The following is a 25454-nucleotide window of genomic DNA, read 5'->3' as shown; positions in this document are numbered from 1 at the left end:
GATGTTCCATTAAGAAACAATGGTAGTGGTAGTAATGAAAATAATAATAAATAGCCACATTGGGGAAGACACATACAGACAGACACGTATGACCCTGTATCTTTTGAACTCAGAATCTACTTCTGAGCTTTTCCAGTTTAAATAATAAAAGAAAAAAGTAAAAAGGGATTACTGACAGTTAGAGATTACTGAAGCTGATAGTCTTTTTTTCTAATTTTTCTGTGCAAGGGAAATAATTTTCTCACAGCGCACTTCTCAAAAGTACCAAAACAAACATGTATTCAGTGTACGCAGCAGGTTAAACTTGCAAACTCACAGTTTGTATGCATGCTTTATAAAGGAGAACTCAGAGCACAAGGACTATACCATGGTCTTTACCTCCACAAACACCTCTCTGCTACTTGACTTGAAAGCCTGCAGCTCTTCTCAGAAAAACTCTCATATGTGAGTGAACCAGTCGCTACATTTGTGCAAACAAAAGGTAGAATGTTAAGCTTGTCATCTGCCCCACCCAAGAAATGCCCCCCAAAACCCTAAACTGGGAGGGGGCAGACCCAATCCCACAGTTAGGCTGCAGCTGCACTCCTGAAACTCTGTCTTGAGAAGAGATACAAAATTCATCATCAATTGAAAGTCTCGTTAAATGTGAGGAGATTGCTTCCTTTGTCCAAATCTTGGCTTCAAGTCTCAAAATAAGAATTCAAAAAGCCTGCCAGTATGGTTTTCCTTTCTTTTTTTTTTTTTTTTTTAGTTAAATTGCCACAAAGAAGCACTACAAGCCCTTTTAAGTCCTTCCACCAACTAATTGATATTCCCTACTAATACGAGCTCTCAAATCTGCACATAATTTTGTAGTATGAAGATCTTTTAAAATTGAAATCAATGAAATCATATGGCATTGTATGAATTTGATGATAGGACTCATCACAAATCAAACTGCATCTCATGTGGGTCATATAGGATGTATTTTTCTTCGCTATTACCTGGACGGGGACAGGGCTGTTTAGAGGACAAACTTGTGAATGTTACTTCTTGATGAAATCAGCTACAACTTTTACTCAGAGCTCCAAAATGCATTAATATTTGAATGTTAAATCCAAACCATTTAACCTTGTAGTTTCACTTATCTTTATGATTTATAACCAGGCTTTTGAAAAGAAAAAATGATTGCAGTATGGAATTTATTTGCTAGTTTGAAGGTGTTTGTACCGAATCTTCAAGCTTTTCCCCTCAAAAAAACACCTCCAGAGGCTGCACAAAAGCAACCACTAGGAAACAAAGAAATATGTATCCTGTGCCATGTGTGTCTCTGTATGGCTATTTTGCTTTTTAATTGTCTGCTTTAAAATTCATGCTTGAAAGCAGCATTAAGTGAAAACTTCCTCAGAAAGTAACTGAAAAGGCAGATTATTTTGTGTTTGGATCTAATATACTATTACTTCACATTTTTCTTTCTCTGCTGCTGAAGAGCAAAGCATGGCAGGAATTCCACTGAGTAATTCCCAGCTCCATGATACCACAGTGTTTGCTGTTACAGTACCACTTCTCCCAACTCTGTCCGGAAGCTGTGGAGATAGTGAATTTCAAATCAACAGCATTGCTACACAATAGCAAGGTGTTTCTTTTTAGGAAATGCTAGGTGGTGGGAGTAATCCCTGCCTCAGCTGGGCCTTGCTCAAGTGGAAGGAAAAGGGAGCAGCAGTGTTCCTTTTATTCACATCCCTCATGATTTCTAGATAAGAGGCCAGGCTGTCTCCTTGTGTTTGGGTCACGTTTAGAGGTTAAGCACTGTGGAGGTCATTGCCTTCCAACTGTTTCACCGGGTGCCCTTCTGGGGAGGTAAGTGCTTTTTAGGACAGGCTGTTTGTCTTTGGTGGTGTTTTGCACCACCCCTCTTTATTTTTACATTAAACTGTGGCCCCGATGGAGATGCTGATAGCAGTAACCAGTGCGTTCCCAGTCAGCTGCAGCAGCTCTGAGGCTGGTTGCAGGCCTTTCTCCTAACTGACCTGGGACGGACCCAGCGCGCTGTATTCTGCATAAAGGTACTTTCGTCAGATAATAGAACATCATAGGCAAAGATGAGGCTGTGTCTTCTGCTGTGGCTATGTAGATAAAATGATGGCTAGCACTGTGTTAGCAAGGATATATAAGTTAATATATGCGTAGTGCACAGTAACCTATATAAATGTCTCTGTGTGTGCAGATCCTCAGGCAAAACACAAGTGTTAAGTCAGAATTTACAGGCACCAGTAAACAGTAGCGTGCTCCTGAATGCAGCCCTCAAAAACCTTAAAGCATTTGATGTGGAAAGTGCCCTGGGACAAGGACCAATCTTTATGCTTTGTACCCATTTTAATGACCTGTTAATGATCAACCACTGCTCTGCTGAGAAGATAGCTTTTATGATGATATAATTCAAGCCAGTTTCTTCACCATTGATTGAGATTATTCCTCGTAATTCTACTCTAGAAACAAATGGTATATTGATGTGGCATGTAGTCATCCCATCCTATTCTATTAACACTTTTGCAGCTTCCAGTACTCAGTTGCCAGGGTCTCTTGCAGGAAAGTAAGGCAAATTAAAACCAGAAGTTAGTAATGGTGGTTGTAATGGATCTGGTCAGTGGTCTGCTTAGTCCACTATTCAGTCTCTGATAATGACTGATACTGAAAACTTACGGAGGAGTGTAAGAAGGAGCACATACGACAAGATCCTTCTCTGCTATAGTTTTCTAGCTTCTAGCAAACTGCACATTTAGGAATTTCTAGAGCTGAAGGTTGCATCTTGACTATCGTGTATATAGGTATTATATACAGACAGGCCTGACCAGTCTTCCAGGAGTGTGTATGATGTTTCCTGTGGCAATGAATTCTGTAATTCGGTTATGTATTGGTTTTTTTTCTTCTTCTGGATTTTTTTTTTTTTTAAATACCACTTCCTTCTGTTTTTCAACTTTCTGCCTGATAATTTAGCTGGATGCTTCTTGTGTTTCAAGTCCTAATCCAGTCCTTGTTCCTTTCTTTATGCCAGCCAGCATTCTGCAGATTTCTGTCATAAACTTCAGTCTTCAATAGAAAATTGGATGCATCTTTTTTCCAAACTTAACTTTTTTTTTTTGCAGGAGCCATTCTCTGTGCCTTGCATAATCCCACTGAATCATTTTAGAAATGGGAGAGGAATGAACAGAACATACTCAACACATGGGTACACCATCGATTTATAAAGCACTGTGATATGTTATGTTTGGTGGAGTTTTTTATCTTTTATTCCTTTCCTAACAGTTTCTAATCTTCCGTTGTGATGTTTTTAATCACATGGAACAAAATTTACAACCGAAGCACTGTCTTATTTCTTGTTTACCTTCTGAATATCCACTACCCTACCTCTAGTTATTTTTTCAGACAAAAATTCCTGAGAAACAGTAAGAAATAAACTCCTTTGTAGTGATTTCACAATTTTGATGAGAGATGGGACAGTCTGTGTTTTCCAGAAAACATCTCCTGCTTTTTTAATTTAAGCTACCTCTTTTTGATCTGTTACTGGTATTAGCTTTGGTCTCACACATTCCACACATATTTCTCAGGTGAAGCAACGTTCGAGCATTGTAATACGCTGCTGGTATGGACAGTATGGTTTCCTTACTCTCTCCCACCCCAGAGTTATTTTTCTCAGCTGTCAGTTGCAGTAAGCCGGAGCACTGTATCACAGAAAACTCCTCACGCATGAGTTGCAGTGTGATCAGCGGAGTCAACAGTGGAGGCTAGAGAAGGAGTACCTTTGTGATTTATTCATTTTACTAGGCGGTAGACTCATTAAGGTAACATGAAATGGGGGTGTGCTACTGCATTTTGCTCAGGTACTATTGTCTTTATGCCTAGGCAGCAACTGGTACTGCAATACCCATTCTGATCAGAAAAATAAGCTTCCCGCTTGCATGCCAGCCACTGCCTGCCTGCCTCTCTCTGCTCTTCCCAATGAGACTTTATAGTTTCTTGGGCACTCCTACAAGCTGGCTTTGCCTCTCAGTGTGAATCCTTTTGTAAGTGCAAGCCAATACCCTTATTTATGCATGCCGCAGCTGATTCAGTACATCCTCTCTGTCTGGCTGATCTGGATGATGAGTGTCACGGTCTGATCATCAGGACTAGCTCTTCTTTACTGGCTCAGGTGTGGGGAGGTCTGGTGCCCAGTTTTTTAGGCAAAGGCGCTCTTGGACTCTTTCCTAGGGAATTGGGGTAGGTGTGAGAGGACTTCCCTGCCCCATGGAGCTGTGGGAAAGGCACTGGAGGTCCATCAGGTGTTGAAGGGCTTGGTTTGAATTCTCACTCTGGAATAGATGTGCTCCCTATCGAATGAAATGTCTGCTAGCGGGCCTTGACCCATTTCAGGCCTGGGTCAGGAGTTTTTTCTCTGTGGCTTGTAATAGGATTTGGACTAAGCTCTTGAGTAAGAGAGTTCAGTCTTTAGCAAAGATGTACTTCTGGAGCATATTTTGGCACATGCTGCTTCCAGTAGTTTTCTGTCTTAGGAAATCTGCCCTAAAAACCAACTCTGTGGGGGAGTTCTCTCAAGTGATGGCTAGTATTGCCAGTATCTCGAGCCCTCACATTTCATCTGTAGTGAGGGGTGGTTGCTGGTGCTGCCATGGAGCCAAGAGCATGACAGAAAGTTTGAAGACTTGTGGGAAGTTTCAATGCTGAAACTAGTTACTTGAAAATAATTTAAAAGGTATTCAGACAATCTTTAGAAATTCTGTGAAAGTAGAAGAGACTGAATTTTGCACACTTTTATACAAATAGAAATGTTTTCAAAGGTAGAGGAGACTTGAGATCTGTAGCTGCTACTCAGTTTGACACTAAGAGTTGTACTGTATAAATGATAAAATACTTCATTGGTATGTCCATTATGACCACTGGCATGTTTCTGCGAGCACTGTGGATTTTTAAATTTTGCTAGGAAGGCAAAGCCCTGAAAAGTCTCAGCAAAAACACTAGCCTTCTCTCTTATTTGGTGTACAACCTGCAAAAACATGCAGAATTCAAAGGAATTTTTTTCCTGTGTGTATATAGAGCCCAAGTTATCTTCTGTGCGACTGTCTCACTGGAAGACAGTCTGGGTGAATCACAAAGCTTTCCTTCACCGAGGAGCTCTTAGCAAAATAAATGCTTCCAACTGCTGGTGACACCGAATGCTTATGGAGGAAAAGTGGTATACAGTATTGTCAGTAAGGAGGGGGCCGGTAGCGACTGGCTGATGTCAACTCATTGTAATGTTTTTTGTTAAAAAAATGTTTGGGAAAGAGAAGCAGTAGGCTAAGGCAATGTATTGATTAGATTATTACAGAGAACATTAACATGGTCCTTGAAATTTCAAAGACACTTAAGCAAGGATCTTGTATCTCTAAAAATGTAGCTGAAAGATGTTTTTGAATTTTCTCATCTTTGCGTCTTTACTCAGTGTTAACAAATTTTATTTAAGTTTGAATCCTTCCAGTTTTAAAAGCTAAGTTTTAAAACATGTTTATCTCCTTTGACTGCAGCACAGACAAGATTTTTGTATTTTGTATTTTAGTCTGGATTGATATTTGATTGATTTATCCAGTACTTACAGGCTTTCACCTTATTTTTTCTTAAGCATTTTTCCTCCATGGACATTAAAATACAATTTTCTAAGTAGTGGGGAAGAGTTTTGTGGGTTTGGGGGTTTTATTTTGGTTTTGTTCGGTTTTCTTGGGATTATTTTGGTTTGGGGTTTTTGTTTTGTTTTGTTTTTTAGGTAAAACAAATAAATGATCCTTATTTTGCATGGTTCGTGGGTAAACCTAAGTTTGATGTTGCTGTTGTACCCAGTATGGAAGTGAACCTATCAAAGTTGCTTTGTGCAGACAGTCTAACTTAACATAACCCTTGTGAAAGATTTCTGTATATATATCGCTTATTTCGAGCCTTCCCTTTCAATCTGCAGGGGTTTGGCAATGTATGCAAATTGCCCCTTTGATGTTTCTGCTGGGCATCTGAAGCCTGTGCCAAGTGCCCCCCTTCTAAAGCGTTTTTCTAAGAAAAGCAGTGATTGTGCTCCCTCTAATGGCAGAAGGCGGAATTGTTGTATGTTACTTCATCGATCGTGTCTGAGAGCACAAAACCTCAGATTTAAAGACATTATTTAAGCGCAGTGCAAACATTTACTCCATTGAGCCATAGCTGGAAGAAAAAAAATATCGTTCTGTATCTGTCAAATATAAGACAATTAAATCTGCTTGTTCTTACGACTGTCTGTCCTGGGCATGTCTTACAGGAACAATAGAGGAAGAATGGCCTTTTTTCCCCCTCTTTAAATAACTTCCCGCTCCCCCCCGGACACTTTGATTCACAGTATAAGACCCTGTGTTTTGGTGTGTGATCCATGTCACAACAGGTTTGGAAGATATTTGTTAATCTTACCAAATGCTTACAAACACCCAAGGGGTGGTTGACTAATCAACGTCAAATAAGGGGAGCCCCTATAGTACTGAACTGCTGGTCTTGGCTGCCCTTAGGGATCCTTGCTTACCCTCTTAGTGCCTGATGAAAAGCATCTCCAACCTTGTCTTCCCAAGGGTCATGAAAGGTGAGATAAGAAACTAGGGAGCAGGCATGAGAAATGTTCATGGTCTCCCTGCCCACAGGAGACTCCCTGGGGTTTTTTTGCCTGCAGAGAGTAGCCAAGGGAAGAAAAGGATGGAGGTTGAGACATTCATAGACTGCTTGTGCTGCTGCTGAGGTAGCTCCTAACTTGTGATTTAGTAGTAAAATAATGATGTGCAATAATTTAGAATGGTCTCTCTTTCTTCTAGCTGTAAAACTCCTTTCTTGGGAAGGAGAGGCAAGATGTCTTGCTTTCTACTTGCTGGATTCTGTCCATGTTTAGGTGGCTTGAATACAGGAGACAACTGTTGCTGCAAATGCACAACTCTTCTAGTCTCCTACCATCATTTCCATCTGTGCCAGTAGCAACTCTGTATAAATCCTACAATACTTATGCATACAGAGAACTGAAATGGTCCTAGGAGCCATCTCTAGGATAAAGAATAGGAAAAGCTTCAGGCAAACATGCCAGATAGGGTTTTTTGGTTTTTTGTTTTTTTTTTTTTTAATTTCATGAAACTAGATGAGCCTTGTTTTTTTTCTCCGTCAGTTCTGCCACAATGATACTTCTTTTTCTTTTGAAAGGGATGCATAAACATTTTTAACTGTGTTGCTGAGTTAACCACTCAAGATGAATGCTGCAGAATTTGTAACACTAGCGTCACTGGAGAGGAGTCACTGCATCATAGGCTTTTTAAATATAGTTTGCAAGTACGAATTCAGTTCTGCAGCTTTTAAGCTGCTTCAAAAAGCAAAACTGGATACACCAATTCAAGCTCACACCTGCTTTCATACCTGCTGACTTGTACCAGCAACCTGAAACAAGATGTGCCTCATCTACTAGGCAACAAAGCCATATTTTTTTTTTAAGTGACTAAATAGTCCAATACTTTTGAAGTTCTCGGCACTGCGGAAAAATTATGGCACTTATTTAAGGGTTTGAATATGCAATTAAGCATCTAATTTTAAACCTGCATGCTCAATAATATTGGACTTTGCTACAAAGTTATTTCCTTTTCATGGTATCTGCTAACTGCTGAAATATCCATTAGTACATTTGACATATTAATGCATTCTAGTAATGGAGGTACCTGATCAAGCAGCAGCCAAATGGTCACAAAATAGATGTCCAATGTGAAGTCAGAGGCTGCAATAAACAAGGGAAAACAGCTTGCATTTATCATGTACTGAGTGAAATCCCTATCTCCCATCTGACTTGAAAAACTGGACCCAGTTGGTGGAACCCTTATAGTCTTCGGACCCAGCATCCCCTCTCATCAACTACCACATGCATTGTTTTCTTCAGTCTTCTTGATGCTTTTTCCTCCCTTTCTCAGAGTCATTTTTTGCAGGATTGTAGTATGTTCCTGTAATTCTAAATAAGCATATTCTGACTTGCTCATAAATTAAAATCAAATATATAGCTATTACCAATACACTCTAGCATACTTGGTTATAACAAGATACAGGTCTTTCCCAGTTACTGAGTGGAGCTTTCTCCCTTGTCTTTGAGCTGATCTGAAGCAGTGAAAGTAGCTGTGTACTCTCTGTGCACACTGTATTACTGTGGGCACTCCCCAGGTATTGCAGTTGCTGGTCTTTGCTTTACGGTGTTGCATACCTCTCACTCACTTGCCAGATTCTGTACACTAGATGCTCATTGAGATGTCATTTGAATATAGTCCAGTTATTCCCAGTGGGGAGGTTTGTTATCAAATCAGCAGGAAAAGCGGCATTCTTGGCTCCAGCAGATGCACAAATGTCATCTAGTTTGTACTGATCTGTTGAACAGCAAATGTGTAATACAAGGGACAGTCAGAATGTTACGAGACAGGCTTTTAACACGAGGGAAACTATCTCAGTATTTAACATGCTGAGAAGACAAGCTAATCACAGAAGACTTGTCTAGATGTCTATGTTCCTTTGACTCCTTAGATATTTTGTAGATGCTGATGGCCAGTGTGAACTTTAAATCAATTTATTGTGCATGTTTACATATGCAATAAAACCCTTTGCCATATCATTTAACTACACAGAGTGAATTGTTGACCATGAGCTGATCTGACCTTTTCAGGTCTAATCAAGAAATCTGAAATACTATTTCAGCCTGTCAGCTCCAGTAATATGCAGTAAGAGTATCTGGATCTAACTGAAAATGTCAGATGCGCTCTAATATGAAACCCATCAAAGTTACGATGCATATGAACGAAGAACTGGTTAAGAATATAAATCTGTAACATCCGTGGTGCATCTCAATTACTTAGATAAATTGTTCTGCCATTGATATGGGCTAGCTAAAAACATGCACTAAAAGCAATTCTTTGGAATACATATGAGATGTACAGCCGCTTAAATATTAAAATGATCTTGAAAGAGAGGTGATAACACCAGGTTAGAATATTACTGGAAAAAAACAGTGACCATTTAGAATACCAGTGCTCTAGTTAAAGTCTTGCTAGCTTTGTTGTGTGGTAATATAAGATTAGTGATCTCATGTAAGCTCAAAATTTTCCTTTTTAATTTTAAGAATTTGCTGCTTGTGAAGTTTTTACTCTTTCCAGAAATAATCCATTATATAACCTGAGGTGTCCTTATCAATCTTATTTGTGTTGAATTTAATATTAAGCATTTTTCATAGTCTTGTGCTTCTTATGAAAAAGTCTACTTCTATTTTTAAAAGCTTTCTAAAAAGCAACACTGTTATCGGTATGTTATGGTATTTAATGATGTTTAATTTCTTTGTTTTCTTTGTCTCATCTTTGAAGTTTCTGTTCTTGGTATTTACTGGATATTCAGATCTAGGATAAATCTGTGTTCAGTAATTATTTATCAAGCATGAGACCAATTATTCATTGGTATAATTTCTGCATGATGAATTTAAATTTGGGTTAAAGTGGATGGGCACAATGAAAAGCAACTTTGTATCCTAGGAAAATGGTATTTTGTTAGCTAAACAGTCTATCAAGATTGTTTAATCTTAAAGCAGTTACACTAAAATGGAGTTGGTTTTTAATCTAACCATGGGTAGTTTGTGCAATTTGAAGCATTATTAACTGAATTGCTACTATTAGTAAAATGTTGTTGGAACTAGAATTAAAATGAACTACGGGAAGCATTGCTGAACCGATAACTTTGCATTAAGGAATAGTGTATATTTTAAACCTACCCAGTTAATGCTATTTGAACTGTTCTTGTGAGGCAATGCTGCCCTCCCCTGGTATGCTGCGGAAAGTAGGAATTTTTATCCCAGTCCGAGCGAGTTCTAGAGCTTCCTGTTAAAGAGAAATTGCTGAATTGTTGAAAACGGTGGAAAAAATGCTCTTAAAAAGACCACTATGTGCCTTCTTTATTACAAAACACACAAAAAAAGTAGTGGAACAGGCTTTTGTGTGGTGCTTCTATGTATGCATGGTGCAGATGTAGATGAATGTACAAATAATATGCAGGAACATACTGTGATCACACAAGACAACAAATTGAGGGCTGAATTAAGTTTGGGTGGCAATTTGGAGCATGAAATGAAGACAAAATAAACAGATAGTAGGTAGCTGCTGAAAGTTAGCGGAACTGATTACAATAAACTTTTGTTTAACAGTATAGTTTTGTCTCGTATATAATGTTTAGAGATTTATCAGTAATGTTTACGTGTTCAATTCTGCAATAGAAAAGTAAATGGGACCATGGCCAACAACGTGCATGGGAATAGCATTAGCCCTTGTGCAAATGAAGCAATAGCAAAATTGCCACCTTCTGTCAGGGGCTATTGGTTACAAAGATACCACCATAGGCTCAGGAAGTCCCTCCACTGCACATTCCTGAGAGCTGAAGAAGGTAATCCAAGGAAATATTATAATTGCATGGTCTATTCTTAATATATTTTTTCAGACATCTGTTATTAACCACTGCTGGAAACAGAATATTGGGGTAGAAGGTTCTTTATATTGTCCAGCTATGGCTGTTGTCTGTTAAATAAGTGCGTTGCTATTGGCTTTAATTTTGTCTTCCTTCTATTTCTCACTGCTAGGCAGTTTCACCATAGTCCAAATAGCAGAAAGAGATGAGACTTATTTCAAATACAAGAATTTTAGTTCCCACATCTGACTCCAATAAAGTGTGTGTGTGATGGGGCCTGGTTTTTTTGTTTGTTTTTAAGGTATAAAATATCCCTTTCTTTTTATAGTTAAGATTTTTCTAATAGCTGGACAACTTGCAAAGCACACAACTTTTCTTCCTGTGGCATATGACTTGACTTCTGTTTTCTTTGCTCCTCATACCTCTTAATGCATTGGAAATCACCTAACACTAGAGAAAACTGGAGAGAGTATGTTAAAGTCTCTGGTTCATGCGTTTCTTCATGTCTTAGATGTGAACAGATTGCCAGATTCAGGATCAGGACGGAGTTGTTTTCCCCAGACTGGTTTGCCTGAGGACTTTGCTTGAGTGTGAGTTCTTGCCTACTACTTAGGGTCAGGTCACTTGGGAGATGTTTTAAGAACTGCAGAATATAATACAATGACATTCCCAACCTGATCTGCTCTGGTCCAGCAGCATGTTACAGTGGTGGTGGCTGTTGGTATTTTACTACTACCTTTTATACTGAGGTCCTAGGAGTTGTTTTGTGTCTATGGTGCCTGCCAGTGCACAGAGCAGGCGTGGACCATTTTGAACTAGACCCCAACTACTCAGTTACCTGTGGCTGTGGCAGATGGGAGCTGAAGATCCCAGTAGTCCTTCACAGGCTTCTGTTTCTAAAGTGACTTCGCTGACTGCAGAATAGTGGTATATACCTTCATGCACGTAAGCTAGTAGGCTATAATAAGCAATCCTTTTGAGAGCTAGCTGTAAAACTGCTGCAAGTATGGCTCCATAATAGTTAAAGGTGAGCTAAATCAACACCGAGATGCCTCATTCTGCCTTTCCCTTTGTGACACCCTGCCACAGCAAAACCAGTTTTATATTTCTTTTTTTGTTAGATTAGTATTCTGTCAGTGTAGCATCCCAACTCAGCTCATCAAATGGTTATGTGAATGGCAGTGGTGTCATTCCTTGACCTAGAACAAATGTATGAGGTCTAAGACTGTGTAACGTTTTCTTTCTTCTCCATAACTTTTGCAGGTACTGGGGCTGCTGGTGTGGACCCTGATTGCTGGAACAGAATACTTTCTATACCCAGCCTTTGGCTGGGTGATGTTTGTGGCTGTGTTTTACTGGGTTCTCACCGTCTTCTTTCTGATCATCTACATGACAATGACCTACACCAGGATCCCCCAGGTGCCGTGGACCACAGTGGTAAATACACCCATTCTTTGTTGTTTCAGGTTTGCTAAGTTATGAAGCAAATAAAATATTGATGCATTCTGTGGGTGTAGTTAACCAACTGTACTTGTGCTTTTTGCAGATTTTTCCCTAATTACTGTGTGGCTGCATACCTGCAGTGTTTAACCTTCATGCTACCCAGATACTTTTAAAACAATTCCTATGATGTTTCACTGTTTCGTTCAGCGGTTGATGTAGTGACTTGATTTTTAATAAAGTGCATGTGACTGATACTTAGCACAGTGGCGTCTTTTTCTCCCTGTAGTGATTACATCCCATGAAGAATAAGTCTGCTGCTGCCTCTGAGCTAATAGACATGGCCATATGGCTTAAGCAGCAGAAATCCCTACTTGAATCAACACCATGAATTGGAAGTGGGGCCCTGGCTCTTAAAACATGAGTCTTCCTCTGCTAAAGTAAAAGCAAAGGTGGTTCAGAGGTAGCAACAGTCTGACAATCCATATATGCCCTACTGTGAAATTGGTGCTGAAAATTAGTGTTGTATATATGTACAATATGTGCCATGTAATCCTTTGCTTTTAGCTCAAGACTTAATGCAAATCAGATAAACAGCTAATGTAATTACAGAAAAATTTCACAGGCACTTAAAATTCACATCCAGCTTTTGTGGTTTGAACAAACCTGGCTAGCTGTACCTCTCAACAGTATATTTTTACATGATTTTCATAACAGGCTGATGTTCAGGGTAATAGATCCTAAAAGTCATTGTCATCTCAGCCAACTGGCTATTTGTGACCATCCAAGAATTATTATGAATTTTAGCTTTGCATTTGTCTGATACAGTGAGATACTGTTCTTTTTTTTTTTTTACTAGCTAAATAAATATTATTGACTAGAATTCTGTTATTTTTATGATATAATATATTTGATTTCTGTCTTGCAAACAGCTTGTTATCAGCTATGTTGTGTATATGACTAAAATTGAATACTCTTCTTTTCATCTTCCCATTTGCTGCTGTAATAAATATCCAGCTATAGCAATTATTAATAAGAACAACCAGGATTATGTTCAGATAGCTTCTCTGTTTTCAAGTTTCATGACCAGCAATTACCATTAAGGCTGTAACACTGCTATAGAAATGTTGGATTGTTTCAATTACAGCAGTAATGTGTCTGGGTACATTTAAAGGTGTGGGGTTTTTTTTTTCCCCATTGCGTTAGATGTAAGTTAAGTACATTTAAAGGGAAAGCATCTTTGTATCCATTTGGATACAGCTTTAGTCATTACCTCTCTTTCATCAGTTTAAAACTATTATCAGACATCAGCTGCACATAAATGAGTTGCCCCTGATAGTGGTAGACAAGCTGGAGTATTTGATTTGTTTCTACGTCATATTGAGTGTATTTCTTGCTCCAAGTTCCAAACATATTGTAGATATGATTACATAAATGTAGGTCCAAAAGGTAGTCTCCTATTATAGTAAAGGATAATATGAAGAGAAAATAAATGCAAAATAAATAAAAGATGCTTGCATTCCAGCTTATTTTGCCCTAAGCTATGAAAAATGCTGTTGGGAACAGCCTTTGAATTGGATCTCTGCCACTCCTGGCTGGCCAAGAGGAATGTTGGATCTCTTTTCAGATAGATGTTGTTAATGTCTTCATTCAAGAGAGCGTGACACGCACCTTTTTGAGTGATACACACCTTTTTGAGTGAGTGAGTTTATACTCCCCTTCCTCCTATTCTCTGAAGTATCCTGAATTTCAGTCTCTGCTAGTTATTGCTCTGCCTCCTTAGGCGACAGTTAGCTCAAACTGTGCCTATTGTATGCAGGATCCAAAATTACATCTGGACTTCTCTGTCATAAATTCACTTTTTGCAGGTTAAGCACATTACCAAATTGCTTAAGATGCAGTTACTTTTACTGCAAATTAACCCAAAGGACGTGCTTCAAAACTGACTCTCCTTAATAGTGCAAGTTCTTTGCTAAAACAATCAATGGAAGCTTTTAAAATCTGGTAAATTTGAATTTAAGAAGCAGATGGTAATTTAGCATGAACCATTTGGTTTGAGTAATATATTGGCAGTAAAGGCCCAATCAGCTTGCATTGCATTCCATCTTCCCCAACAGTGTTATTTCCCAGAGCAGCACTTCTCAAAAATTGTGTGCTTTTTTCTTTTCTACATGACAAGATATTGCAGGGATTTGTAGCTTTCCAGGGTAATTGAGTCTTTTTGGAACAGGAAATCTAAAAATAACAACAACAAATACTCTAGACAATCAAATTTGGAGTTTGAAAATCAGTGCTTTACAGAAGTTCACCTGAACCTGCCAGTTGTTGGCATCTTATCCTAAAACTGACAGTTTGATATTTTATTGTTGTAATGCCCAGATAAAACAAGAGAGGTGAGATCTGTGGATAGACAATACCTCTTATTAGATCAACTGATATAGGTGAGATAAACCCCACTTTTAAATAAGTGTATGAATCAAACTTCAAGTGCCAGGCCTTGGACTCCATCTGAGTGCTGAGGCACTGCCCATGGTTCCCTGTGGAAAGGTGGGTAAGTGGCTCTTTTCCAAATGCCCTCAAGTTGCAAGGACTTAGGAACCACAGGAGGACGGACGTGCATGCCCTTCAGCCTGCTCTGAAAACTGTAAGAAGGTTTGTTGCATGGGAAGTGGTGACCTGAAGACTGACGTGTTGACAAATGACAGCACAGCATGCTGTGCTCTGGAGGGGCCTGCAGTTGAGAAAGCTTGTGTTTGGGGAGTGGCTTCCCTTCAGAAAGTTTTGAACCCTGTGTGTCACGGGAACCTGTGACAGTGGGCCAGGCTCCACCAAGTCTGAAGTAAACTCTGCCAGAACCAAATGTCCTGGCGATGGATGTGAGCAGCTTCCATACCAACCACTTCAAGCTGTCGATCCACGCTTTGGTGCACTGAGGGAATTGCTGATGTGGATACAGCTGTTGTCGCTGCCTTCTGAACTTCTTGGGCTGCAGCTCTTTTTTTTAGATTCTGCCAGAGTTAGTGACTAGTGAATTCAATAGAAAATAATTGGCATATATTCCTAGCATCCACTGGGTCACACCATGGCAATTAGTAAGTTGGAGCTGCACCAGTATGGCGACATTTAGAGACAACTGGGGCAACAGAGTTAAGGGCTATGATATTCGTGTGACACTCTGGAGTGCAAACATGGGGCCAGAAGCTGAAAGGAGCAGATCATGTACAACATTAGGACCTGCTCTAAACTGAGTTACCAATTCCTGCAATTGTAACTAGGTGCAAAGCATGTCATGGGTGTTCCACTTAAATGTGGCGCCAGTGAGCTAAAAGTATATTTTATGGCCAAATTCATATGCCTTAGACAAGTAGCAGGGTGGAGTTTGGGGGGATTTTCTTTTTAAATAAGAATGAACTTCTTATAGCCATGACCAAGTAGTGAGTAAGTAAAGGACAAAGTATTGAACTTACTTTAAAAAACACCCTCATACCTTTTTATCTTTTTATCTTCTTATCTTCTTAGACTTCCATTCTCCCTTCATTTCCTGTTCTCTCTCACATGCAAAACCTGAACAAACTGGTTTTGTTTGTTCTCTGTAGTGTTGTGTGAGATCAATATTACCTGCTTTGCGTCTTTCTTAGTAATGAACATAGGTACCCTGAGACATCAACTATGCTTCTTGGAAGAAAAAATGCAGCATCTACCATGGATGGGTCTCGATGACCCATGTAGTCCATTCAGACCGTTCTCCTCCTTGGCTTTATCTGTTTCTTTCTCCTCTCAAAAACAAGCAGAAGGGAAAGGTGGAAGAATACAACTGAAAAAATTACACCCTCTTTATCTCCTTCAGAAGTGGAGAAAACAAAGTTTTGGAAGCTTTATATTCTTCATATGCCACGAGTTATTGATTCTTACAGTGTATCTTTGTGTAGATTAGAAATGTAATCAAATTGCAGTGTTGTTTTGTTTCTTTTTTTTTTCACGTAGTGTCATATTCTTGCTGCCTAACACTTAGATTGTGATAACCAAACCGTGTCCTTATTTTCATGTTTGGAAAATCACAGCACACCAGTTTTAAGACTTTTCTGGGTTTAGTGTGATGGAGAGAACAGTTTCTCCAAAATGTGCTTTAATGTTTATGGATCTTCAAAATAAATTAAAGTTAAATTTTAATCTTGCACATAGAAATTTGGAAGAAGGTAAAAATAGTTAAGAATCACATTTCTTGTGTACATAGCATGTGTACGTTATATTTCAGGGGAGAGTTTTGTAATGTTGGAATAGAAAATGGTAAGAAATGCATGTGCATATTAATTATGTTGTTTGTTTTTTCAATAGGGTCTGTGTTTTAATGGAAGTGCCTTCGTTTTGTACCTCATTGCTGCCATTGTAGATGCATCTTCAGTTACCAAAGAACTGGACAGTCACAATTACAACAGCTGGGCAGCTTCTTCAGTGAGTTCATTTTTTGTTTAAATAAGTTCTATGTCCCATAAAGTTATATCAAAAGAAGGCTTGCTGGGAGTGCCGGTTGAAATGCACACATTCTGGATTTTGAAAAGCTGCAGACTGATGTAGAAGCTTATACACAAAACCTATACGTAGCTGTAATTTAGTTCATAGTTTTTGGAGGTGACTAGAAATTCCACCAGGAGATGACAGTTACACCAGAAAAGGCTGTAGTGTTTTTAAGATCATACTGCTTTTCCCCTCCCCTGCCCCCATTTATTACCAGCTCTCTGGCAGAGGGTATAGCCTGCACATCAGAGTAGACAAAACAGGTTGTGTGAGCACCGAGTCACCTCAATGCCCTTGGACAACTTCAAAAGCAGTTTAAACTAACTCAGCTAACTTTGCACATATGTGGATAAGATGCATTCAGCTTTTTGTGGGCTGAGCCATATACATAGCACCTTTGGGAAGGTCCTGAAGCGGTATTGCTGTTTCTACAGTGATCTTCCTGTTACAGCCTCAGCTTTTGATAGTCTTTCTTCTGAGTTGGGTGGGTAACGCCTGAAAAATCATGTAACTTCCCAGTGTTTTAAAGTGGATGCAAATCATTAATTAGTCTGACATTACTGTCTTACTACTTAAATTTGGAAATCCAAAGCAGTCAGGCAAAGTGGGTGAAAAACAACTTTTTTTTTCTTAAAGAGCCATGTCACTTTCTGAGTAGGTGAATGCATTGTCTAGCTAAGTTAAGGGAGTTGTAAAAGAACTTTTTGCATGTTGTGGCAACAGTAGTCAAATTCAATTATATACAGTAATTCCAAATTACAGCTACTTTGCTGACTGTTCCTGCTTCTGCAGTTGTCCTCTCCGGACTATTCACAGATACTGTCTTCTGTCTGAAGTTTATTGTATACAACCATGAATGCAGAGACTTGAACACCCACTCTGTTTTTGTCTTGGGAATTGGATAACTACGTCCCTGTCATTTCATTGGTGTTCAGGGGCTTCTCCCCTTGGCAGTTTGTAACTATTGATCTGTTACTCAGCCACTGCTGTTGACAGGATCCTGCTTGCTGCTAGATAAGCTTCCATGCTGATTCAGGTTTTATGCAAAATGCATGAATGCTCAGTGTCTCATGGGATGTTTGGAATCTCTTCTAATACCTCCTAATAGTGTTTATCTAATGCACTGTCTAAATAAACTATTAAATGTAGATTCCTGCTTTCTGAACCCATTAAGGGTTTCATGGATAGACGTTTGTGAGAATTTAGCAAATCATCTATCCCCAACAGTCTTTCTATGTTAGAAAGCTCTTAGATGGAGCTTTTATTTCATAAGAAACAAAAATATTGGAAAAGAAGAATGCTACAATTTTCTATTGTAATAATATTTTACACCATCATCTACAGTTTTTGGTGCCACAGATTAAATTTACATTAGACAAGACTCACCGAGAGCCCTCTGTTGGAAGGCTTAGTTTTACTGCCTCTAGGCATGCTTAGCAGTGCCTTGCTCTCAGAGCTGAAGTGACTACCCAGGCCAATGATGGTATATAAGCAAGAAACACTGGTAGAATCATAAAATATTTTTAGGCTGGAAGGGACCTCTGGAGGTCATCTGGTCCGGCTCTTTCCCCCCTTAAAGCAGGGCTAACTCTTATGAGGCTACCAGGGCCTTGTCCGCTTGAGTTTTGAGTATTTCCAAGGATAGCTATTCCACAACGCCTCTGGGCCCCTGCTGCCATGTTTGATTACTCTCCCTGCGATTCCCCACCCCCCCACCTCACCCCCCCGCCAATACCTAACTGAAATTTCCCTTCCTGTAACGTGCATTTGTTCCCTCTTGTCCTATCATTGCTCACCTCTAAGAAAAGTAGTGTTAATCCTATTTGCAGTGTCAGCTTTATTTGGTTCAGTTACCAGCACAAAACGTTCTGGTCTTATCGTAAGACCATTTTGAACATTGTCTATGTTCAAAATGCAGTGATGAACAGGAACTTAACCACTGGCACTGAGTTGGACTTTATCAGTACAACTGAAATAGTTCACAGCTGTTCTTTGGTTTCTGTGTGCATATGCTGCAAGGACTGTAGAAGCAACACCACTGATACTGTGTAGTTTTAATCTTTAAACATAAAATAAATCTGGCCTGCTACAGAAGGCTTATTCTGTAATCAATTTCTGACAAAGTAGTAATATCTCAACGTGGTTGCTGTTGCTGTTACTTGCACTGAGGACCTCTGGAGCTGGTAACCTAATCGGTACTGCTGTTTGAGAACATGTCTGGGCCTGCATTTTAAATCCAGGTTTTCTCTGTAAACAAACCTGTTGGGATGCACAGTGTGCCATACTGAGGTACAGGTGGGCTGTAGGCAATTTCTGGAACATAGCAGCAGTGCAGGAGTGTTAGCTTGAGCTCGCACTGTCCCATGGACTACCCCTCAGTCTTTACCAGCAATTAATGTTAAAAGCAGCAAGTATAGGATTGGTGGGAGTCCAATCTATAAGATCCACACTAAGGCAGTATAATGTGGAGATATGAGTTGAAATGTGCCATGTTTTGTCTGCTTCTAGACCCATATTTCTGAGCAGAATATAAACTTACTTACACAGTGTTGACTGTGATGGCCACACAAGTACAAGGAGGTGAAAGAGTGCCATTTTAGTCAGCCTGCTATTTCTCCTTTTTCCAAATCCCATAACTATTTTTTTCATAGAAATGACAGTGCTCTCAAATATATTTTTTTTCCTAATATATTTTTTTTTCCCCCTTCTCTCTACAGTTCTTCGCCTTCGTGGTTACCTCCTGCTATGCTGGAAATACGTATTTTAGCTTTATATCTTGGCGATCGCGAACTTTGCAGTAAATATTTTGTTAAAATGAATTCTGTAGTATAAAATATCTTGAGGACTATACTCTTCTGACAGAAGCTTGGAAGAGAGATGAGGTCTTTTTGAACATTTCTGTTAGAATTGACACAATATATTTTAAGCTGAGATTATATGATTATTTATAATATCATTCCATCTTTAGAGACATCTAACACCGACTTTGGACTGTACAATAAAATTTCATACTGCTTCTTTAAAAATTAACATCATATTTTTCTAGACATTGTATAGATGTTATTACTAAACCTGTAATAAATCTTACTCAGACAATGTGCCAATTTTGTAAATGTAACTTTTTAAATGTTACAGGTATACTTTTGATACTGAATGCTACAAATCAAAACTAAGATTGATACTGTCTCATTATTGTGTATAAAAAGTGACATTGTGCAGAAAAAAAACCACCCAAAACATTAAAAGTAAATAAATAAATGACCCAACTGTGCATGTTTTGTAAACTGAGAGTAAAAGTTTGCTTTTTAAATTTCTTTTTCAGAGTAAAATACATACTACTAAGAATTCTGATGATCCTGTCAGTTTGCATATTCTAACAGCTTCTCACAATCAAGAGATTGCTTTTGGAACCTGTTACTGTAGCGCTGAAGCTTGTTGAAGGAATGTTGCGCCTGAAACACATTATTTTAACAGGTTTCTCAAATCCAGCAGGCTCTGGGGCGTTAAGTCTAGACAACACTCCCTTAGTACTCAGTGTTTAACCTACTGAGAATATTCCAAAACACCTGCTAAAGGTAATAAATTTTGTTTCTCAGGGGACTGTGTTTTTCTCTTTTCTCCTCAGATTAGGCCATTAATCTGTCCTCATTAAAATCTGGGCTTCTACATTCTATTAAATGATATAAAGATTAAATCCATAGAATTGTCAAGACACCAGTGCTAGAAACAAAGAATTATTCCCTCCTTTCCTGTCTACTGGCATCATCTGAGTTGTTAGTTTAACAAATGAAGTTTTTAATTTGACAGTAATTTAAATATCTTTGAGTCAAGCAGAAGTATGACAAGATTATGACTGTCAAAACAGATACCTTTGAAAATTACTTTCAGATACAAATTACCTAAGGAATTTTTTTTCTAGGAATTATATGGAGAGTTGTGATTGTTTTGATATTATTTAAAGTTTTTCTCATTTAAGTAACTGCTGGGAAATCTTTTATTCCTGGATTAAGAAGATTTGGACTCTCTTCTAGTCTTCAAAAACTTAGCTGGACAATTCTATATGGTAGTAGAGAAATCTTACTACTTAAAAAAAACTTCTTTATTTCTCCCTGTAACTAAATGGTGTGTGCTTACTTACATGCATGCCCTGCAGCAAAGAAGATTTATCAGCAGCCAGCTAATTCTGTTTTCAGTCACATTGTTTTGTTCTTGATTATCTGTTGGAGTCACGGGATTTCAGTGTAAGGGAAGCCAAGATATTATTTTAAAACCTATATTTGTCTGCAGATTGCATCTGGCCTGTACAACAAAGGTCAGGCTGTCTGCTGCTTGCTAAAATTACCCAGTTGTGAGGAGGAAGAAGGGCTACCAACTATGCATTTTATCTACACAGATAAAATGTGTCATTAAAATCTCATATGCTCTTTTCCATTGCTGGAAAAAAAATCAAAGCCATAAAAATGATCCAAATGTCAACTGATAAAATGCGACTAGAAATATAGCCAGAATTAAAATCTCATCAGTAAAAATGCTTTCATAGTAGTAGAAATTCTTTCTTAAATGATATTTGAGGTACCTGTCTTAAGTCAAAAGAACGTGACTTTGCACAAACGTTTCATGATTTTGTGGTAACTGTGATGGTCTGGTCTAAAGTCATAACCCAGACGACATTTGTGGATAGAGGTAATAGGAGGGAGTAGAGCTAAGAGGGAGTAATGTGTTTCATCCAGTTTACCAAAAACTGTCATGGAAACTGTGTTACATGTCAGAATAAACACATTTAACGAAGGACAAAACCACACTATTGCCAGATAAGGAATGATTCTGGCAAAATATCTACCACCTCTCCGAGTCCTCAGCGCTGATCCTCAAGGGAAGATGTGTGGCACGTCTTCCAAAGGCAAATCTGTGAGTTGAATCCTTAATTCTGAATTTGAAAAAATACGCACTAGGCAGAAATTTGCTTTATGCTTGGCCCTGCTTATTTTCACAAACCAGAACATATCTGCCTTACTCTTTCCTTTTAGAAAGATAATTATCTTGCTTCCCATGCTCTTTCTCATCTGTCTCATTTCTCAGCTGTTCCCCAGGTACCAACTGTCTGTTTTTCAAGCGTTCTGAATACCTAGTTAAAATTGGAGGAATCGGTACAAGCTGAGAATTACTTCTGAAGTTTGCTCCTCCTCTTTCAGGCCTGAAGAAAGGCATAAGCACCCAAAAGGTTATCGGTCCTTTATTAGTCTTAAATACTGATTTGCAAACTATGACTTTTGCCTTTGTATATTCTAATATTGATAAAGAAGATAAGCTAGCAGTGGTTTATCATATTACAATTAAAACAAGATTTGTGGCTGCAGGCATTGCTTAGTGTTCATAAGACTGAAAGAAACCTTATTTAAAGGAACAACTGGTAAGTGATGAAATCATTAGTGAAATTCGTAATACAGATATTTAGAAGAATAAACAAAATGCTCATCAACTTGCAAAATGAAGGTATTTGACGTTATAAATAACTTGTGTCAGACAAACAGTCTGAAAAATCTGTCACCCACATACATAAGGATACTTGATGTCAACTTATGGCCATCAAATTTCATTTTTAAAGGAGTTGTCAGTACCTCTTACCATCATCATACATGATGCACTTAACAAGATGAAGTAAATAGCATGAGAACTGTAATAAAAACTTCAAATTCAGCAGTGTTTTAGACTGACTTTGTGCCAGTGGTTTACAGAAGATGCCTGTATTTCTGAGTAGAAAGTATGACTGTTATTCTACTTGTAGTAATTTAAAGGTATGTCTATTTCACTGGGCTGAACTCAGATCAGCAGGGCCCCAGTCATATACACAATTTCAAAAGAAGCTAAGAACTAAAGAACCTGAATCAGCAGGTAAGAAAAATATATTTCTTAATAGGAAGTACGGAAGTTGCTAGAACCTTCCTCCACAGGGCTTGCAAGAAACGTATAAATGTGCATGCTTCTGAACTTGAAGTGTAAGGAGAAGAGGAAAAAAGAGAAGCAGCTGTTTAAAAAAAAAAAAAACAAAACAAAACCAAAAACCAAACTCTTTCTCAGCAGCTAGCATTTTACTCTTGCGGAGACTGGCAATGTTGTAGCTTTGATATCTAATGACACGAGATAAAATTGGATGGGACAGGTAATATCTTTTATTGCAACTACTAGCTGGCTTAATAGAAGCCCAAAACTATGTACTGCTTTAATCTATTACAGACCATTGCCCACACTGGCGAACCCTGTCTTGCTCATGTAAATTGCTTACGCTAGCCCCTTATTTGTGTTGGAGATCATCTGAACTTGCCCGTCTTCCCTCCTAAGACAATTTTAGTTTTATTAAATACTAAATATGAACAGAATGTGCATCCTAACTGCAGAACAGAGCAGCAGAAGCTGGGGTTACTACTGTGATGAGTGCAAAAGCAGCATATGCCCAGCTCGGAGGCCTGCTATTACCTCACTTGTTTTGCTTTCTGACAAGTTTAAAAATAACTTGAGGAAACACATAGCTTCCTTTGCTGAGTTGTGTTAGTATCTCTGCACGATTTAATTCAAACAATGGGGCTGAGACATTTGGACAGTCATTGCAGTGCTGCCTGTCGCTGCCCATTTGATGCAAATGTTACTTCTTTTACGAGACCATGAATCAGAAGGTTTGGGTTTTTTTGGCGAGAATGCATGTTGCGTGGGAAGATGCTGTTCGCAGCTGTACCTCCAACCGCGAAGCACCGGAGCAGCTCCCCGCCAGGGACATCGCCGGCCGGCTTGTAACAGGCCCAGGGGCCGTTTATCACCGCTCGAGTAAAGCCACGAACCGCTGGGGTGGCCGGTTCCGTGCGAAGCTCCCCTCCCGGGACCCCGCGGCGTACAGCCAGGCGTCCCTCTCCCTGCTTGGAAGTGTTCGCTTCGGCCTCTATTTTCACGTAACCCAGCTGCAAGAAGGGAAGAAGGGCCGGGCGTCCGGCTGCAGCCGCCGCTCCGGAACGGTGCTGCGGGGGGTGCCGGCTCGGAGCCGCGGCACGGCCACCCTTCGCCTGCCCGAGCGGGGCTCCTGCGCCCAGCTGCCGGGCTTCGTCCCGGGCCCGCCCTGCGCTGCCCGACTGCGGCGGCCTCTCCCCCCCCCGGGAAACCCCCCGGGCTTCTCCTCGCCCGCCCCCTCCGTGGCCCCCGCCCCGCGGCCGCGCCGGCCGGGGAGCGAGGGCGGGCGGGGAGGCGCCGCGCTCCGCCCGGCCCCTGGCGGCCCCGGGGCGCCGCCGCCCGCCCCTCGCCGTCCCGCCCCGTCCCGTCCCGTCCCCCTGTCCCGGGCCGGGCGGCGGCGAGGGGAGCGCGGGAGGGAGCCATGTCTCACGGGGCGCGAGTGATCCGCACCGGGGTGAGCAGCGGGGGGCCCGCGGCCCCACCGGCCGCCGCCTCCTCCTCCTCCTCCTCAGCGGGCGCGGACGCGGAGCTCATGGACGGCGCCTATTTCCGCTCCTGCGCCGGCATGCTGAAGGTGGCCCAGATGGTAAGGGGCGAGCGGGGCGGGGGGCGGCCGTTGTTGGGGCCGTTGGGGCCGTTGGGACCCTCGGCCCGCGCGGGCGGCGCCCTCGCCCCTGCTGGGTGTTTCTCTCGGCAGCGGGTCCGGAGAGCGTCGTCGGGGGTGCTGGGGTCGCAGCCCCTTGCCGTCCCGGCCGCTGCGATTTTGCTCGTCGACTCTCGCAGCTCGCGGGAAGAAGGAGCAAGTCCCGGTTCCTCTGGCCAAGCGAAGTGCTCGGATCTGTCGGGAGCTGCCTTCGCCTTTTCCTAAGGCAGCGATGCGCGCTTCCAGTCAGATGGACCTACGCGAGCCCGCGGTAACGCTGCTCGCTCGCGGTGCTGCATGGTGGTGTTTTGATAGTGGTAGCTAATGGTAATTATTAGTATTAACAACTTCTTGCCATTAAAAACAATGGTAACATCGTGATGGAAAGGCACATCAGGCCCCTAGCGGAGTACCTAGTTCTTTAGGGTGGGTAAGTTTTGGGGAGAAAGCAGGGCCTAGTGCCAGTGCCAACAGCGGGCCGGTCAGGGTGGGCACCACCGCTGAGACCGCTAGTCTGGCTGGCCCTGCGCCCTCTCTGTCAGAGACCTCCAGGCATTGATTGCCCCAGCAACCCAGGGAGGAATTTGGGAGACGTATGGCTCAAAAGCAGAAGTTCAAAAGAAATCGATAGCAGAGAGCTGCCAGGGTCAGAGCTGGTGCCTTCATTTGGCTCAGCGCAGGAAACCTTGCTCCATCCAGATACGGAGAGGATTAACAGAAGGATAAGCTATTTCTCATTTCTGTGGCACATAATTATTCTTAGTCCATGGAGTGATTTGGCAGCTTAATTCCAGTAACGGCAGTGAATAATGACGGATGGCTAGGAAAGAGCGTGGAAGATGGCATGTAGCGATACCTCCTCACATACAGTTTCATCCTGCAAAAACTTGTATCTTGACAACATTTTATGGTGGAGTTGTTGCCTTCATTTTTGATAGCCCCCAATGCCTTCCTCCCCCCCCATTTATTTGTCTAGTCATTTTTTTTAACCTGTGTAAGTTATTAGCATCCACAGAGTCCTAAATTGACAGTAAAAGTTAGGAATCATTTTGTTCTAGGTTACAGTGGAGCAATATCAGATCCTCAAGTTTCTATTTAAAAAGGCACCGAATTTCTTCTAGTTCATTAATAGCCATCAGCTGCCTTTAGAAATGAACCTCGGTAGCAAGAGACGTAATTGAATGTGACTGGGCATGGCTACCTGCACCTGCTGAGCTCTCGTACTGTGCTCGTGAGACCTCAGCGTTGTCCCTCACTATGAATTCAGTTCGGCAGGAACTCAAATAGTTCTCTGCTGCCTTCTCTTGGCTTGGGTTGTTCCCAGACCATCCTGTGGATCTGGAGTATCTTTTCAGGAGACAAATGACATTCTTTTGAGCATGTGTCTACATTGCAAATGAACCTGTAGTCCTAAAATGGTAGACTCGTGTTTTGCTGATTA

At 40.6% G+C, this 25454-nt stretch overlaps 2 protein-coding genes across 2 annotated transcripts in view; both read left to right on the top strand.

Annotated features, from left to right (window-relative positions):
- The window catches only part of CMTM8 (CKLF like MARVEL transmembrane domain containing 8), a 36629-nt gene extending 16934 nt beyond the window's left edge, over positions 1 to 19695 (top strand). The window contains exons 2-4 of the mRNA XM_052797439.1: positions 11743 to 11916; positions 16255 to 16371; positions 19152 to 19695. Of these exons, the coding sequence (XP_052653399.1) occupies positions 11743 to 11916; positions 16255 to 16371; positions 19152 to 19235 (375 nt within the window). The 3' untranslated portion in view covers positions 19236 to 19695. The remainder of the gene's footprint in view (positions 1 to 11742; positions 11917 to 16254; positions 16372 to 19151) is intronic.
- Positions 19696 to 23675: 3980 nt separating this feature from the next.
- Positions 23676 to 25454, top strand: part of CMTM7 (CKLF like MARVEL transmembrane domain containing 7) — a 28690-nt gene continuing 26911 nt past the window's right edge. Inside the window, exon 1 of the mRNA XM_052797416.1 lies at positions 23676 to 23956. Coding sequence (XP_052653376.1) covers positions 23792 to 23956 — 165 coding nt within the window. The 5' untranslated portion in view covers positions 23676 to 23791. The remainder of the gene's footprint in view (positions 23957 to 25454) is intronic.

Source organism: Harpia harpyja, chromosome 1 (assembly GCF_026419915.1).
Source record: "Harpia harpyja isolate bHarHar1 chromosome 1, bHarHar1 primary haplotype, whole genome shotgun sequence".
NCBI lineage: Eukaryota > Metazoa > Chordata > Aves > Accipitriformes > Accipitridae > Harpia > Harpia harpyja.
This window is presented reverse-complemented; position numbering and strand designations above follow the sequence as displayed.